This window comes from Vulpes lagopus, chromosome 5 (genome assembly GCF_018345385.1).
Source record: "Vulpes lagopus strain Blue_001 chromosome 5, ASM1834538v1, whole genome shotgun sequence".
Classification (NCBI taxonomy): Eukaryota; Metazoa; Chordata; class Mammalia; order Carnivora; family Canidae; genus Vulpes; species Vulpes lagopus.
The window spans coordinates 24,093,557-24,110,225 of record NC_054828.1 but is presented as its reverse complement, the minus strand read 5'-3'; the positions used below and the strand labels follow the sequence as shown (position 1 = coordinate 24,110,225).

Here is a 16,669-nt window from a genome sequence, read left to right as displayed (position 1 = left end):
TGGTTGACTAAATAAAAACATGAGGCCAGAAAATGAAAGGGAAGAGTCAATTAATATATTTGTACAGTAATGTGTGTGGTAAAGTTTGGGTAGCAATGAATATTTGGAAATCAAATAAATGTAATGAAAATATACAGATATGAAATTATAGTTATATAAGGTGTTCAGACTGCGTCAGAAAATTAGAAAAACATCAGTGGAAATTGAATTTAAGAAAATGAAGAGTGGAAATTGTTTATGGTTGACCATTATGCATGAGCAGCTTTAAAATTTCTGAAATATGACATATAAAAATTAGCATAATTTAAATATAAGAGAAAGGTATAGCTTTTAATGTAACGAAGGACTATTAAAAGGTACAATTTCAATTATTTTTAAGACATTCTAATGTATTTCCCAGAAAAACTAACTTAGTGAGTGAACTAACAGATACATAATTACTTTGAAAGTATGTTGCGATGTAATGACAAGTCTAACAAGTCTTCAGAAAATGTAGAATTGGCAAATTTTCCTTCCCCATAATGTAATGTTTGAAAAATAAGTATGCATTTTAGATTCTGGAATGGATCTATGAGAATAGCCTACACTCATATCATGTTTCCTCCTTTAACCTGACACATTGATTTCTTAAAAGTTGAAAAAGGTCTCAAACACTGCAATTTTTAAGCTTCTTAGTATATGAAAAGTTAATACATGACAAACCGGTTTGAAAATATTGCGGCATTCAGTGTTTACATTTTATAAGTTAATACTCTCTATTTTATCATGACCCTATATATAATTGTAATTTGCAGGCATTATTCAAAGTCTTTTATGAATTTGGGCCCCAAACACATATTGCTTATGGACTCCAATGTCATCCATATCATGAAGGAGCACTATTATTCCATCCCAAGAGGTTAAACCCTTGCTCATTCTCAGAAAGGGTCTAGCTCTTTCTCCTTGGTTGTACTTTTATATCCTTTAAATTAAAGGCTAGAGACACTCCCTAGATACCTGAGGGGCAACTGTCTTTCCAAAGAAGTCTCAGAAGACAAACATGCAGGATTGCCATCTGGTTCCTACCTTGCAGACCAGTTCACAGGGGTTAATTTTATAATGAAACTTCATAACATTCATTCATATGTCATATTTTGTATATTTCAAATAATACATAATGACAGTTAAAAATAAGAATCTAGGAAATGAGAAGACAAAGAGTCACAAAACATCCCCATGCTCCAAGCACTTGGAGAGTTTAATTGCACTGTGAGCACTATTGAACAGCTGTCAAAAGTTTTGTTGACAAAAGGGATACATGAGGAAGAGAAGGGAAGACTGTATTCTTAGGAGGGCTGAGGGGTGTGGGGGAAAGCCTGAGTGGGTGCGCTTCAGGTCACTGCCATTAGCACCTGTAAGCCCGGCGTCATTTTATCAGTTTGACGTAAAATCATGGTTCATAAAAAGATGTTGCTGCCTATTTCTTTTTTGAAAATCATTTGTCTGAGGAAATGTATCCATCATTTCAAGATTCTATGTTTGAGTTTGAGCATCATGAACCAAAACACTCATCGTGGCTTAATTCATTGTAGCCAAAACCGAGAAGGAACCCAAATGATTGTCAAAGGATAAATTGATGAACAAATTGCGGTCTATTCATACAATGGGAATAGCATGCAGCAGTAAAAAGGAAGGAACTACTAACACACGCACGACATGGGTAGTTTTCTGTCATCATGTTGAGTATGAACAGAAAGAGATAAAAAAAACTGCACACTGTCGTGATTTCATTTCTATGAGGTTCTAAGGGCAAAACTCTGCTGTACTGATAGATGCTTTGGGGAAGAGGTGTGAGGAGGCATGCAGAACCTCTCTAGGATGATAGTGATGACTATGTTCTATTTTCAATGGATTGTGGCTACACTGATGGTTGCATTTCTCAAACCATACATTCTCATCAAACCATATACTTAAAACTCCTACATTTTGCGCTATATAAATTACATCTCAGTTAAAAAAGAAACAATGAACTTGGAAGGATTTTTACCTATTAGAACAACCTGCAAACTATTGGGGCTTAATATAGTACCTTCAAATATTAGTGTGGACTGATTTCAGAAATGTTTATATGAAGACTACTTGTGGGTCTTCTGCAAAGGCCCCTTGTGGGGACGTGGTTAGTTACGCTGCCCAGTGCTCCTATGCAGATCCGAGAAGGCACTTGTTATATGTTTCTTGGTGAATTGCTGTTTCCTTTTAGAAAATGATAGTAAATACATAGCTTATCAAACTTCCTTTTTGATCTTCCTTCTGGGCATGTCAGACCCAGGTTTACCATTCCATTAGTGCTACTATCCTTTGCATTCTTACCCATGCTTCAGATTTTTCTTTATTTCTATAGTTAGCATGAATCCTCTCTCTGCCTTCCCGGGATCTCCCCCTGGAAAAGTAACTTCGTCTCCTTCCACCTCCTTGGAATGTTTTCCCTGTTATAGGATATATTTGTCTTCATCCTAATGTGTTGTACCTGTTATCAGGGTATCCCTTTGAATTATGCCACAGGATGGTTTGACCTTGGGACTGCAGACCTCATACCATCCTCTGAAAATAGACACAAGGAGTAAGCTGATGCTATCATCCCTAAAATTTTATGAAGCTTGCTTTCTAGTTCTGTTTTTCTAGATGTGCTTGCTGGATATTGCCCTGTCTCTAGAGTACATGCTGCCTACAGTGGGAGAAAAGGCAATTTTTTTTTCTGATTCTAATGTATTGTTCACTGTTCACTTTAACATCCTTCATAATGCATTTTATTGACTACAGAATACTTTGGCCTTTCCTGTGCCCATTGAAAGCTAAAATGAGTTGCCACTGAATTTGTGTGCAAGCATGACTAAAAGAGGCCAATGGAATCATCTTAAATTTATTATTCTTCCCTAAGTACTCCAATAGCTGCCTGTGATTCACGTTGTTAAAACACATTTCAAAGGCAGTTCATTTATACCTAAGCAGTTAAGGATCAAGTTTATTATTTTTCAGTTATTCCAAAAGGCTTCTTTTTGTTTTGTTTTTTTAAATATTGTATTTATTTATTCATGAGAGAGAGAGAGACAGAGAGAGAGAGAGAGAGAGAGAGAGGCAGAGACATAGGCAGAAGAGAGAAGCAGGCTCCATGTAGGGAGCCCAATGTGGGACTTGACCCCAGGTCTCCAGGATCACGCCCTGGGCTGAAGGCGGTGCTAAACTGCTGGGCCACTGGGGCTGCCCAGGCTTTTGTTTGTAGATATATTTCTAAGCAAGAATAAAGGGGTTTGACATTTGCCTGTCTTTTTGAAGAGTTTCCATTTCTGTGGCTAACTTTTCCCTAGGAATGTGTTTTTAAATCTGGTTTTTATAATATAGTATACAAAATCTTTATGCTATGCCTTATTTTTCCATATTTGTTTCCATGAAATATTGAGGACATCCAGTTTTATTTTTCAGTCTGTGACTTGATGTTGGGTAAATTCTTTTGTATTTTTTCCACATTGTGAACATTTCCTTATTGTTTATCATTAGCAATTGCGTTCCTAATGGCCCTTAGTGACTATGTGAACTTTGTTTCAGAGAAAATGCTTTCCAAATCGAAATCATATATTTAGAGGGAAAAGTTTTCAACTTGGTAAGATGATCCATATAAAATCATACATTCGAATGGTTCTTTCCCATACTGCTAATTAATAAGAGAACCAACGCATTATTCTTGTGACTTAATTATTGGTCTATGGTTTTATTATCACAAATCTTCTTGGGAGTTGGTACCTTACTTTGATTATGCCTCCAGTGAGCTGTTTTATTAATTTTTTTTGGTCTTCAAAATTAGGTATTTTAAAATTTAATTGGAAATAAATTATGCTTTCAAAATATGACCAAAATTAAATATAACTTAATTAAAAATAAGTTATTACCTAAATATTAGCAATATTTTCTCTCCCTGCTAAAATCATAATGGCAAATGGGTTTGAAATGTAACTCACTTGTTACTCAGGACAGATATTATTTAATGTTTTCATGAATGAGAATTCTTTAAGATATCAGGGGATAATAATCAAGATTTTTCCATAGTATTTTCCATTAGTGTTCCCCCAAATTAGTGTTCCTCCAACATTAGTGTTCCTCCAAATGGGACTCTCCACTTGGTAGGTGGGCCAAATCAGCAATATTACTGTTCATTAATTGTCATAATAGCCCACCAAAAGAAGATGTGTCTTTCTGGATATATGAACACACATACTCTCCTCCCATCCTCCCAGCATATGCACTTTCTATACACGTAACCACAGATTCCCACTATGCTTTTTTTTATTCATTCATTTTGTTTTTCGTTTTGAAATATTTTCAGATTTACATAGAAGTTGAAACTCTTTCCACCCAGAGATTCCATTCATCTTTCACTATCTCAATGTCTTTTACAGCAAAAGGCTCCAGACCTGAGACATGCTTTGCATTTAGTAGTTATGTCATCTGAATTTCCATCAGACCAGAATAAGTCCTACTTAGACCTTCATGACCTTGACTCTTCAAGAGTATAGGCCTGTGATTTTCTAGAATGTTCCTGAATTGGTGTGCCTGATATTTCCTTCTGGTTGGATTTATGCTCTTCATTTTTGGCTGTATCATTGCAGCGATGCAATGATGTGATGAATAACACAGTTATTCTCATTGTATCTTACAAGGTGGTTAGTGGCATCAATATGTCATGCCACTGGTGATGTTCACTTTGATCATTTTGGGGGATATTTTGGTGATATTTCAATATAAAATTACTGTTTGCAATAATTTTACTGTTTACTATAAAATTATAGTATGAAATTACTGTTTTTCCCTTTACAATTGTTAAGTGTCTTGTGGGAAGAGACTTTGAACCTGTGTAGTATTTATTTCTCATCTGAATTTCGTTTACTAGTTTTAGCATCCATTTTTGTTTCTTGCCTGAGTTATTACCTAAATGATTGCCAAGTGGTGATTTCTAATTGAAATATTCCTTCTACATTTATAAGTTAGCATTCTCTAAGGAAAAGATTTCCCTTCTCCCTGCCTAATTTATTCATTCATTTATTTATGTCACGGTGGGATCATGGATTTTTCTTTTATTTAGTAAGGTATCATGTGTCATTATCATTATTTGTTTTTTTTCATTATCATTATTTCTTTGATAGTCTGATCGCCTCAGAACTGGCTAAGGGAAGCCCCTCAGCTAGCTTCTGAAACACTCCCGCCATTCCTAGAGCATATCTGCCATTCCAGATTTACCTTGTACTTTCCACTCCAGCCTGGATTCACCTATTTCTTTGAGATACCTGGTTCCTGGTATTTAGAAGCCATGATCTGGACACTTAATGTGCTCCATGCAACTGGGGTGTTATTGCTCTCAGATTCTCTCAGGACACGGAGCCAGGACATATATGCAGTTGTATATATACAAGTGTATCTTCACACACACACACAGACACACACACACAGACACACACACTTCCATATCTATCTATCCATCTATCACCATAAATTCACACTGATAGATTTAATTCCAAACAAACATCATAGGCTTTATTTTAGTTTTCCTCCTTTTCAAATTTGTAACTCCCTTTTTAGGCAGTGAATAACATGACTCCAATTAATTTCAATCAATATATTTATTTGTTTCATTAGTCCACCTCTATGTAACAGTCTTCTGACTCTTCTGTTGGCCAAATGCCTTATGTAAAGCCCCCAACATAAAGTCTTGCTGGCACATCAGCTAAACGTTTGGCCTTTGGTATAAATACTTTCCAATGCCCGTTAGTTCATTTTCTTTCTGCCTATCTCTCTCTCTCTGCATGTGAGTGTGCACATGCACATATACATACTGGTATGAAATACTGACAATTTAATAGGTAGGGAAACACTCTTTTACCCCATGGGAAGATATAATTATAAACTGATATGATATAAATTAAGTGGACAGTTTCTTCTGTTAGTGAACAATTAAAGATTGTAGTGATAGAAATGCCTATTTTCATTGTTTTCAGGATGTAAATGCTCTTCAAATAACAGCAATTTTAAAATATAAGTTAATTCTTCCTTATTAAGAATCATCCACATGATTACTTGCCATACGTTTTTTAAAATACTCAATTCAGTAATAGGTTTTGCAACTTTTGAAAGAAAATATGCATAAGGCAACTGGTTTTTCACAAAAGCAACTTTCATATTTTATAAAAATATCTGAAAGCATGAGAGATTCACATGATTGAAGAGAGATAAGAAACATAGCAACAGATAATAACAAAGGTTTGCAGTGTGTTTGCATTAGGCAAATAGTATGCAAATAACTAAGCCAAACCTTTACATTAGGAGAGAACAGTGTCTATATATTTGCAGAAAAATGTATTGAAATGCACAGAGTTGCTCGACAACACATGGCATTGCCATATTGTTGTCAACATCTGAGGTACGGCTTTGCAAGTAGTTTGCTCGCCGGCTATGACTTTACTATTTCTCTCTGACATAGCTGTTGTTCAGTGGTTAAATTGCACTCTTCTGTGCTCCAGTATTTGCATTTACATTACAGACCACAGTGTGAAGAATGTTTCTTATTAGTGAAGCATCTCTGTTGATTCTTCATTGCTCTATAGTTCGTATCACGATTATGAGAAAGTTTAAGACTCACCTCGGCATATTTATGAGCCCTTCTTCTTTTGTGTGTACTTCTCAGGATTCTTTATGCAATTGATGGCCCAAGAGAGAGAGGACATCCCAAATACTGTTGGAGCACAATTAACTGGAGAAGGGTGATTAATGGCTGGGCTCTTAAAAGATACTCTGTCCTGCCAATGTGTCTCCATCTCTGCTTCTAGTCACAGGGTTATGTTTACCTTTCAGACTGACTTGCAATTAGAATATGGAGATTTTATGCATGATGGTTCATTCATTAATTCAAAGACTATAAACATGTTTGGATTGAACTTTTGGGCAACTAGAAAATGACCTCAAGTATATTTTGCTCAGGTATAAATTTGAATCCCTCAGGGTGCGTGGTTTGAATGCGTGCAAGACCTGTCACTCACTCACCAATGAATCAGCTTGGCTGACTTTCCTGGGGTTGTAGCTCAGCATCATGGTGCTGCTCCCTTCTGTTATTTCAGTAACAGCCACATGGAAAAGTATATGCTTAGCAATATTCTCAAATTTTAGTATTTGTAAAGCTCTTCTGTCATAGTGCTCCCTCCCTACCTCCGTCTGTTCTCCTTTCGTTTCTTTCTCTTGTCTACCAAGACTCTTGCTCTTAAACCTGTGGTTTTACATTCCACAGAATTTTTTCATTAATTTTTTTCCTCATTCTTTCCAGGCAATGTTGCCTTTATGCTATAGGTCAGTCTTTAGCATCTATATTTCAATTTGAAGGAATCATGTCTATTTTTTTACATTAGTTCAGTGCTTTCATCTCTGTTCTTGTCTGGTACTTACCTTGGCTTCTCTTTCATTGACAAAATTATCCATAGCACAAGTTGGCTATGTTATAATAATATAATAATAGTCAGAAAGACCTGAGCTGAAAATCTGAAAATTATTAGCTGTGTTTGTACATACTTAAAACTGAGGGCCAATAGTATCTATTTTGCCAATTCATTGTATATATTGAAATATATATTAAATATATTTGCCAATTCATTGTATATATTGAAATACATATTAAATATATAGTTATATATATTTAGTATATATTTATTATATTTATAGTTATATATATAGTATAATACTATAATGTATTATAGTGTTCACCCCAAATCAGGCATATAGTACAGATGGAAAGTGTTAGAAGAAATTCCAGGCAGGATCTTTGACTCTTATGTTCACAAACACCTAATACAGAGCCTGGCATACAGTAACTACTCAATAAATGCATGTCAGCTGTTGCCATTGTTCTTGTTGCCATAACCTGTCTCAATGCTATGAAAATTAAAGATAACAGTGTGCATATAAAGCACATCATAAAGGGTATGACACAAAGTAGGTGATTTGGCTAGAAAAGTATTTTTAGAGACATATCATCAGGCAAATGATTGGTTAGCATTCTTGGGAAAACCTCTTCAGAAAGACTAAAGGTCTTTTGTTTTGTCCTTCTCAGGCATCCTGTTTTCCTTGGTGGTGATGCTGTATGTCATCTGGGTCCAGGCAGTGGCTGACATGGAAGGCTACAAAAACATGAAAATGAGAGACTGCTTGGAGTTCACCCCTTCTGTTCTGTATGGCTGGTCATTTTTTCTGGCCCCGGCGGGGATATTTTTTTCTTTGCTTGCTGGATTACTATTTCTGGTTATTGGTCGGCATATTCAAATACATCACTAATCCAACTATTGCCACAAGCATTTTCTTGAGAGGTTTTAAGACAGAACTTTTTTTTTTCATTTTGTTTTGGTGATCCCAGCATAGAATTAGTTGTGAGCTTTTTAGTTGGTATTTCAGTTTTGCTTTTACATTTTACTTGTGATTTCCTCCAATAGGAAGGTCCTAGAATCTTTCCAGATAACCACAAGTTTCCATCCTATGTAGGTGCCATCACTAACCTAATTCTCAAAGAAGCAGGTAGCATGGGTCTCCCTTTCATTGCACCTGTTAGGGGTCATGCAGGTCACAAAGGTCTGATAATGACATAACACCACTACCTGGGCCAGGGAAGCTTTGATTTAAAGTCTCCTTCTTGGCATTCACTTCGAAAAAATCTTTGGAGAATAATTAAGAACGGAAAACAAATGTTGTCAGAGAACTTATTCCATCTTTTCTCCACACACATGCATATCCACATACATATTCACTGACTCCTGTAAGCCAATTATTTATGACTTAAAAATAGATAGCAGTGTGCTTGTGGCGAGAGCCAGGCAAACACATCAGTTACAATGGGCCACAACCAGACTGAGAGTGTGTACTTATTCCACTTTCTTACCGACAGGAGTTTGGCTATCTAATTATATTCACTGAATTGTGCATGCTTACAGAAACCTTAAAGTATGTTTAAAAGTGGCAAATCTAAAAAAATAAAAATAAAAAAGTGGCAAATCTGTACACCAAATTACACATAAAGCAGATTGGACTTTTAGGAGCTCAGTGGATTAATTGTAATATGTAATATGGTTGAAAATATGTAAAAAAAAAACAAGCACCTTAGCTTAGTACTTCGTTCTGTTTGATATTTTGAAATTCTTATTTAAAATTATATGCTAATATGTTCAGCATGTGAAAATTTATTGATGAAATGTGCTTTTAATATGCACTAGCTATAAACTTTCAAAATATTTCCATATGAAATGATAATAGCCTTGCTTTATTAAAGACTATGAAATATTAACTTTTCCCAAGACTTTATGGGTTGTAGTCCTTCTGATCATTTGATTCCCTTAATTATTGTCTCTTAGTTTCTTCATCTTTACAACAGGTATTTTAACATTTACAGATCTGCTATTTCCTTTAACATCTTGGAAGAAAACTTTGTGCTGCTTGGTGGATAATTCTTTTTTATTTGCTGGTGTAGACATGCAGACGTTTTGCATATCAAAGATGTTTGTTTGGCACTAATTTTGATTGAAATCAAATCCATCTGAGAAGCCCACTTTGCATTTGCATTTTGGAAACCTCCACCAAGGAGCAGTTTGGTGTTGGTGAGGGAACAGAGAACCCGCATGGTATGAGAGCTTTGTTCTGGACACAACGTTTTACTCTGCAGCTGTTGTGAATACCTAGGGCAGGACTCAGAGGCAAATTAAGAGTGACCACCTAGAAGATGCTGTGGGATAGAGGGGCGATTGCTTTCCATTCAGCAGTTCTCCTGATGGAGAGATTGCCTGTCTTATGGACACATCTGTACTTTCCATTAACTTGTTTCAGTGGGAGGGATTTTTGGAGGAATAGCCACAGTCTGATGTATCTGCAGAATCATGAGGGCATTTTAGTGTTTAGGGACAGATAGGACTAGCATGTGATAAAAACAAAAAAAACACAAAAATACAAGACAAAAAAACATAGCTTCAGGGGTTTAACTGGTTTCTCAAGCCATCTGAGTTATATCATAAATGTTTTTTTATGCTACTTGCCTTTGTCTTTTTCTGTTTTCATTTTTATATTGCTCCATTTACTTCTTTGCTTTTGGCTTGATTATTAGAAAAATAATTATGGGTTCTGTTATGCATATTTACTGTGATATTAAGTTATGGCATGCCATTAAGTTTTCCAGACGATGCTAGATGTATTTGATTAGTTCATGTCATCTGTAAATACAATTCCTTTTTGTAGAATTTTGGAATGGAGCCTTTTTTCTGGTGTATTATATGTCATTTAAATTTCACATACAAGCTGCTTTCAGTAAAGGTTTGAATATTTATAAATTTCAGATGGTTATCTTCATTTTCTAATACACTTATGCGGCTACCATATATTTATCATAAGGCAATTGGCTGAATATCTGATGTGTATGACACTTTTACACAGATACATACTTTGGAAGTATTTCATAGTTGTAATGCATATCAGTCACATTAATTCAGATGCATTTCCCAATCTACTTACCAGCAATCCGTGGAAGGAAGGAAGGTGAGTTGTTTGTGCTGTGTCAATAAGTAATATACTTTAAAATAGCAGAAATATGCCATATATTCTTGTAACAGACTTATGTCTTATTTAGGATAGTATGTTTGTCTCTATTCAGTGTATTGACTAATTTTCAGAAGCTTCCAAATACCATGTTAAAATTTTATTAAGAGTGTTGATTTTGCATCAAGTTTCAATGTAACAAATAAGATGTCTTTTTGGTGACATTCTGGGAAGAGCAAAATAAAAGAACAGTTAGTTATGCCCTCGGACTTTGGAGAAAGCTATGATTTTTCCATATTGTACTTGTTCAAGGAGTTCAGTTTGGTTGGGCAGCAGGTAGCATACGCAGTGGAACCAGCTGGGCAAACCATACAGAAAGGCTGAATGATGGTGTTCAATTTGGAGGTTGCGGGTAAGACTTATAAAAAAAAAAAATTCCAGGTATGCTATTACTGGCCATTTAGTCACTTTTATGACTAATATATGAAATGTACTTATTCAATTTAAATATTAAATCCACGTATAAAGGTGTATGGTGGATGAGGTGTCAGTATTTGGTTCTTATCTATATACCTGTGTATCTTTCATCAACACATACTTGTGTATGTGTATGTGTGTCTACCCAGAATTATAAATTTGAATAGAAAGAGATAAAGTGAATGATAGAAATCAATATAATTGAGATAAACAAAAATTTAAAAATGAGTTTCTTTTGGGGGATAGAAATAGAGCTTATGTCCCCAAGTACTATTTTAACGTTTTTACTCAATTGATGATGGTCAATTCAATTTTGATGGTCAATTCGGTGAACACATAAGTTGACTTATAGTTTCGTGAAAGAAAACAAATTAGATTTACAAAAAGGCTTAGAATGTCATAGGATTAGACAGATATGGGGTGCTAGTAAAAATAAGCTGTACATACATCGTCAGGAGGGTAGCATTGTAGGGAAAGACCCACAGTGCTGGGGCTACATGGAAAGAAATATATTAAGAGGATGAGTCCCCAATTTGATTTTGGTGGGATGCCATGAGGAATGAGGGGGCTCATACAACAGAGATGAAATAGAAACTACATTTTTGTTGATTGTTTGAAAGCATTAAATACATAGAGACATTTCCTCTGTGATGACTGAGGGTAGGTTACAGAAATTCCAGCAAAAACTTAGGAAGACAGTATACTAGATGTTAAATCCAAGGAGAGTGGGGAAATATTAAACATCATATGTATTATAATGAGCATAAAGCAAGCATAAAAACATTTAACTTTGTTAGCAGTGTAAGAGGAAAGGCAGAGCAAACATCCAGCTAGAACTTAGAGTTTCTGAGCTAGCTAACCAAGGCAAGTGCTAGGACCTCTGTCTTCAGGAACATGAAGATCAGCCTAGATTGGTCTTGAGGGGTGGAAAATATAAGAAAAAACACATCTGAAATGACAGTGGAGGAGTATTAAGAGTCCACTCTGGCTTCTGAAGGGTCATTTTTTCCCACTACTGTGACTCTGACTGTGAACAGTTGAAGGGGCGATTGGCTGGTTGAACTTTATAAAATGATACACCTTTGGATATAGAGAATCATACGGTGTGTCTAACCATTCTGTTTTATTTGTAAGACATCTATAAGCAAATAAATTAGAATGATTTTGAATTCTTCAAGTAATGATTTTTTTGGTTTACACAAATGACAGGGCTAGTTTAAGCTGGCTTTATGAAATAAGTGTGGTTGGAGTAATTGGCATCCCGTACTGATCCTGAGATTATCTAGATAATTTAGGGGAGAGAAGGCTCACTGGGATAAAATAAGTATACATATAGCAAAAATTTTAATATTCCCATTCTTCTGGGAGTCCAGGAGTTATTGTGACATAATTCACTAAAAATGTAAATAGTTCCCCTTTTATGTGGTAATTGATTTTGTTTTTTTTTTTTAGCATTTCTTTTTCCATTTATTCTAAACAGAAACTGCCACTGTTGAAAAATTTTATCAATGCTTATAGATTGTATTGTCATTGTAAACTATCTAAACAAATAGGTATTTGAACAATACAGCTTTAAAAAGAATGCTATATATAGAATAATGCTTGTTGCCTCATATTTTGGTGTGGCATATATAGACACTATATGCAGTATTGATATATTGTCTTCATTCCCCCAAAATAAAAGGTCTTTTTTTTCTCAAGAATTTTATGGGTACATGTAAAGGCCTGGAGAAATGTCAAACAGAAGTTTGATTAACCTCTGTGTATGTATGTGTGTGTTGTAAACATATACCCACAAACCTATGTATATTTACGTACGTGTGTGGCATTTATGCATGTGTATATGTGGATTTGGGTAACACTACATATATATCTGTTAATAGACATGTCTGAATACACACATATATGTAATACATGTATGTTTTAAAAATATTTTGTATATATAATATATACACGTTTGTATATAATAAATGCCTGTATTTATATTATATGAGCATCTTGCAAATATCTGTCTGTCTCGGATATACCTGAGCTCTTTAGGCTTACTGAAGGGGACGGCATATTTTATCTTTATGCTGTTATTGCAAACTTATCCCAGTGGTGACTGAGGCATACAAGGGAAACTCCGTAAATAGCATCTTAGCCTCTCTTCCTTGGATCCAGGGCAAATGTGATGATGCATGTAGATTGGTTGTGTCTGACCCTATGCATGCCTAATGGCAATGACCCTGTTTCTGAACATCTTCTAACAACTAATATCTGGCTGTTAATGAATATTTATTTAATTGTAAAATTTTTGCCAAATAAAATAATTCCTTTCTAAAGCAGATGCCTTAGTTGATACATTTTTTGAATCCTCCTTCAAAGGTTAAGCCAGCTGGATGCCTTATGAACTCTTTATTTGGGTTGCTGGTAGGGAGGATCCTCTGGTGTAGTGGGAAAGGTTTTAAATCTAAGTCTGAAGACCTGCAATCCAATCATGAATTTTAAACTTACGGTTTGGCAAGTTATGCCACCTTACTTTGGCTGAGTATATTCATCTAAAATATTTACCGGTTTACTCAGTAAATAGTTAATTGTGTGCATACTACATGTCACAAATGGTGCTGCATATTGGGTATATATTACTAAACAAGACAGACATGGTATTTTCATTTTTCAAGCGAGGATTCAAGGACATAATATAGACAACAAGCAAATGAATAAAAAACCCACTATGATTTATAAATTGTGATAAATCCTCTAAGGAAAAATAAACAAGACATGATGACATAAACCATGATTACATTCAGGGAGGTTCTTTGTAAGGAGAGAATTCTGAATTGGAGAGAACACCAAGTATTCTGATGCATAAAAGGTAGAAAGGGGCCATCTGAATGAATGATGGCCTGAGAAGTTTTCAGGGAGGGGGCCTAGTGGCAGAGGTCTGAGTGTGGGAGAGTTTGATGTGTTCTAAGGATAGCAAGGTGGCTTGTGTGGTTAGACAATAAATGGGAGAGTTCTATGATGAGGCTGGAGAAGAAAGGCCTAATCATTCAGAGCCCTTGAGGCTGTTATAATATATTTTGAAGCAGAAAATGGAAAGAACTTGCTGGTGGATCAGATATGAGATGAAGAGAGGGACAAGTCAGAAATCACTCTTAGATTTCTAGCTTAAGTAAGTGGGTAGATGGAGAAATCTGGAATAGGAAAGGCAAAGGGAAACAGGTGTGAGAGAGAAAGGAATGGAATCCATAGTCCACTTTGATGATGTAACGTTTGAGAAGTCTGTGAAATCTTCAAGTTGAAACACTAGTCAGGAGCTCAGAGGAGCGATCTAAGCTGGAGACTCACATTTGAGAGTCACCACATTTAAAGTCATGGGAAAGATGAAGCCACGAAGGAGGATGGCTAGAGAGAGGAGGAACTCTTTGCATTAGAGAATCCAACATTTATAGGGTGAAGAGAAGGTGAAGCCTGAAGAAAAGCCAGAAAGAGACAAAGAAGGATGGATAGGAAATGTGGTATGGAGGAAGGCCAGTGGGGAGAATGTTTTGAGAAGGGACTGAGTTTTGAACTTTACCAACACTGCTGAGAAAATGGTTAAGTGAGGGGAAAGAAAGGGGCCCTCTGGCTGTGGAAGCTTGGTGTTTGTTGGTGACAATGATGACAGAAATCTTGGGGGTAGTGATGAGGAAAGAAGCTGGATCTGATCTATGTGAGGAGTTGATGAGAGGTGTGAATGTGGAGAACACATGCTGGGCAGCTTCTAGAAGACTGTCTTCAAGGAGAGTAAAGGGTCATGGACTTGGGGACTTGGGGGAGTAAAAGGTGTGAGGTCTGGAGGAAGCATTCTTAAGACCTGGTAAAATAAGAGTTAATTTGCCTATTTTGAACGTCATTCTGTCCAGATGAGAGGGTGATGTGGGAAAGGACCATGACAAGAGTTGGGTCATGGGGTAGGCTGATGTATGTGTGGAGGGACAGTGTACCTGTCTCCCTTTAAAGAAGGTCATGTATTTGAAGACACTCAGGATGAGGAAAGCACTCACTATATTATACTTGGCAAAACAAAACCCACAAACACAACACAAATCCTGTCGTACATTTATCACGTACGAGTTCCAACATTAGGTATCAGGGTTATGGAAAATTGAGCAAATCACCTTGTATAGGTCAAATGTAATACTCTTCACTGCTTATCAACCAAGCATATCAATAAGACCCCAGGGAGTCAACACAGTTGAAAGATCTGTTAATATTTTGAATGGGAATAGAAAATGACAGCAGAATCAGTATGTCAGGATGTTGCTGCTTATCCATAAGATTCCATCACGCTGGTAAAGTTAGATGCTCCCTGACTTGCGTCTCTGGATAAGTATTTGAGAAGGAGATTTCTTATTTATATCTGATGGCATTAGTTTTATTTCAGTCTAGAAGAATCCTTGTCACTGTTAGAAAGCCTCCACTAGCAGGATGGGAATCTTTGACCTCCTGTTTTAAGAATAATAAAACATGTACTGGATATTGCACTAGAACCTGGATCTGAATTCTGCATTAGTTGTTTTAGGTAGTCCATTTCTGATCTGGGGAAATACCTTAAGGTAAAAGGAAAGGTATAAAATATGAAGAAAGGTTTATAAAATGATCAGAAGGCAGATTCTAAAAATTGACTCCGTTTGGATTCTAAGAAATTCTTGTGTTTCTTAATTCATCAGTCATAAAATTAGGGGAGTTTATTTTTATTTTTATTTTTTTAATAATAAATTTATTTTTTATTGGTGTTCAATTTGCCAACATACAGAATAACACCCAGTGCTCATCCCGTCAAGTGCCCCCCTCAGTGCCCGCCACCCATTTATTTTTAAAGGAAGTAAAGAAGAGTCTCTACTCTTGTAATTGGCCTGACTAATCACGAGCACAAGCAGTAAGGCATCTCAAGCCCCCAGGAATCGGGGCTATATCTTATACTAATCAATATTGTTTTTGATTGATCAACAGTTTTTTACCAGTACAGTTCATGATTTCCAATACTTTCATCTGTCCACATTATTTTTTATAGATAGAAAGATTTTCCAAATTAATATGATTTGTTGTTGTCTTAATCATAAAATGGTGAACCCCAAAGCCTACAGTTTCACTACCTATCAAGCTTTCAGAAAAATGCAATTTCCAAGGTCTGTTTACTGCCTATTCACAGACACAATAGGACAAGGGAAAAAAAAAGTCGTTAAAGAAATCTTTTAATTCTCCAAGCTGTTTTCTTTTACAAAAGTAATACATATTCATTAGACAATTCAGAAAGCATAAATAAGCAGAAAGAAAGACATAAATTTCGCCTATAATTCCACCACTAGAGTCAAGTGGTGTATATAGTTATAATGGGTAGCCAGAAGAGGGTCACACAGATTAAAGTTTTGTAAACTTATTTTACTTAGAGCTATAGCTTGAACATGTTTGTGTCTTTATTACACTCTTTCAATTACAGCCAAGCCAGTGCAGCTCAAAAGCATGCTAACCCAGTGTGTGTTTTTGGAGACACTTTGCTGTTGTCCATGTGGACATAGTTTACAATGGAGGAATAGTAGCGACCATCCACCTAGGTTATAAGGAGTTAAATAATTGTGGACAA

At 35.8% G+C, this 16,669-nt stretch overlaps 1 protein-coding gene across 1 annotated transcript in view; it reads left to right on the top strand.

The window, feature by feature from the left end:
- The window catches only part of TMEM182 (transmembrane protein 182), a 59,145-nt gene extending 45,760 nt beyond the window's left edge, over positions 1-13,385 (top strand). Inside the window, exon 5 of the mRNA XM_041757076.1 lies at positions 8,123-13,385. Within this exon, the coding sequence (XP_041613010.1) occupies positions 8,123-8,343 (221 nt within the window). The 3' untranslated portion in view covers positions 8,344-13,385. The remainder of the gene's footprint in view (positions 1-8,122) is intronic.
- The last annotated feature ends 3,284 nt before the right edge of the window (positions 13,386-16,669 follow it).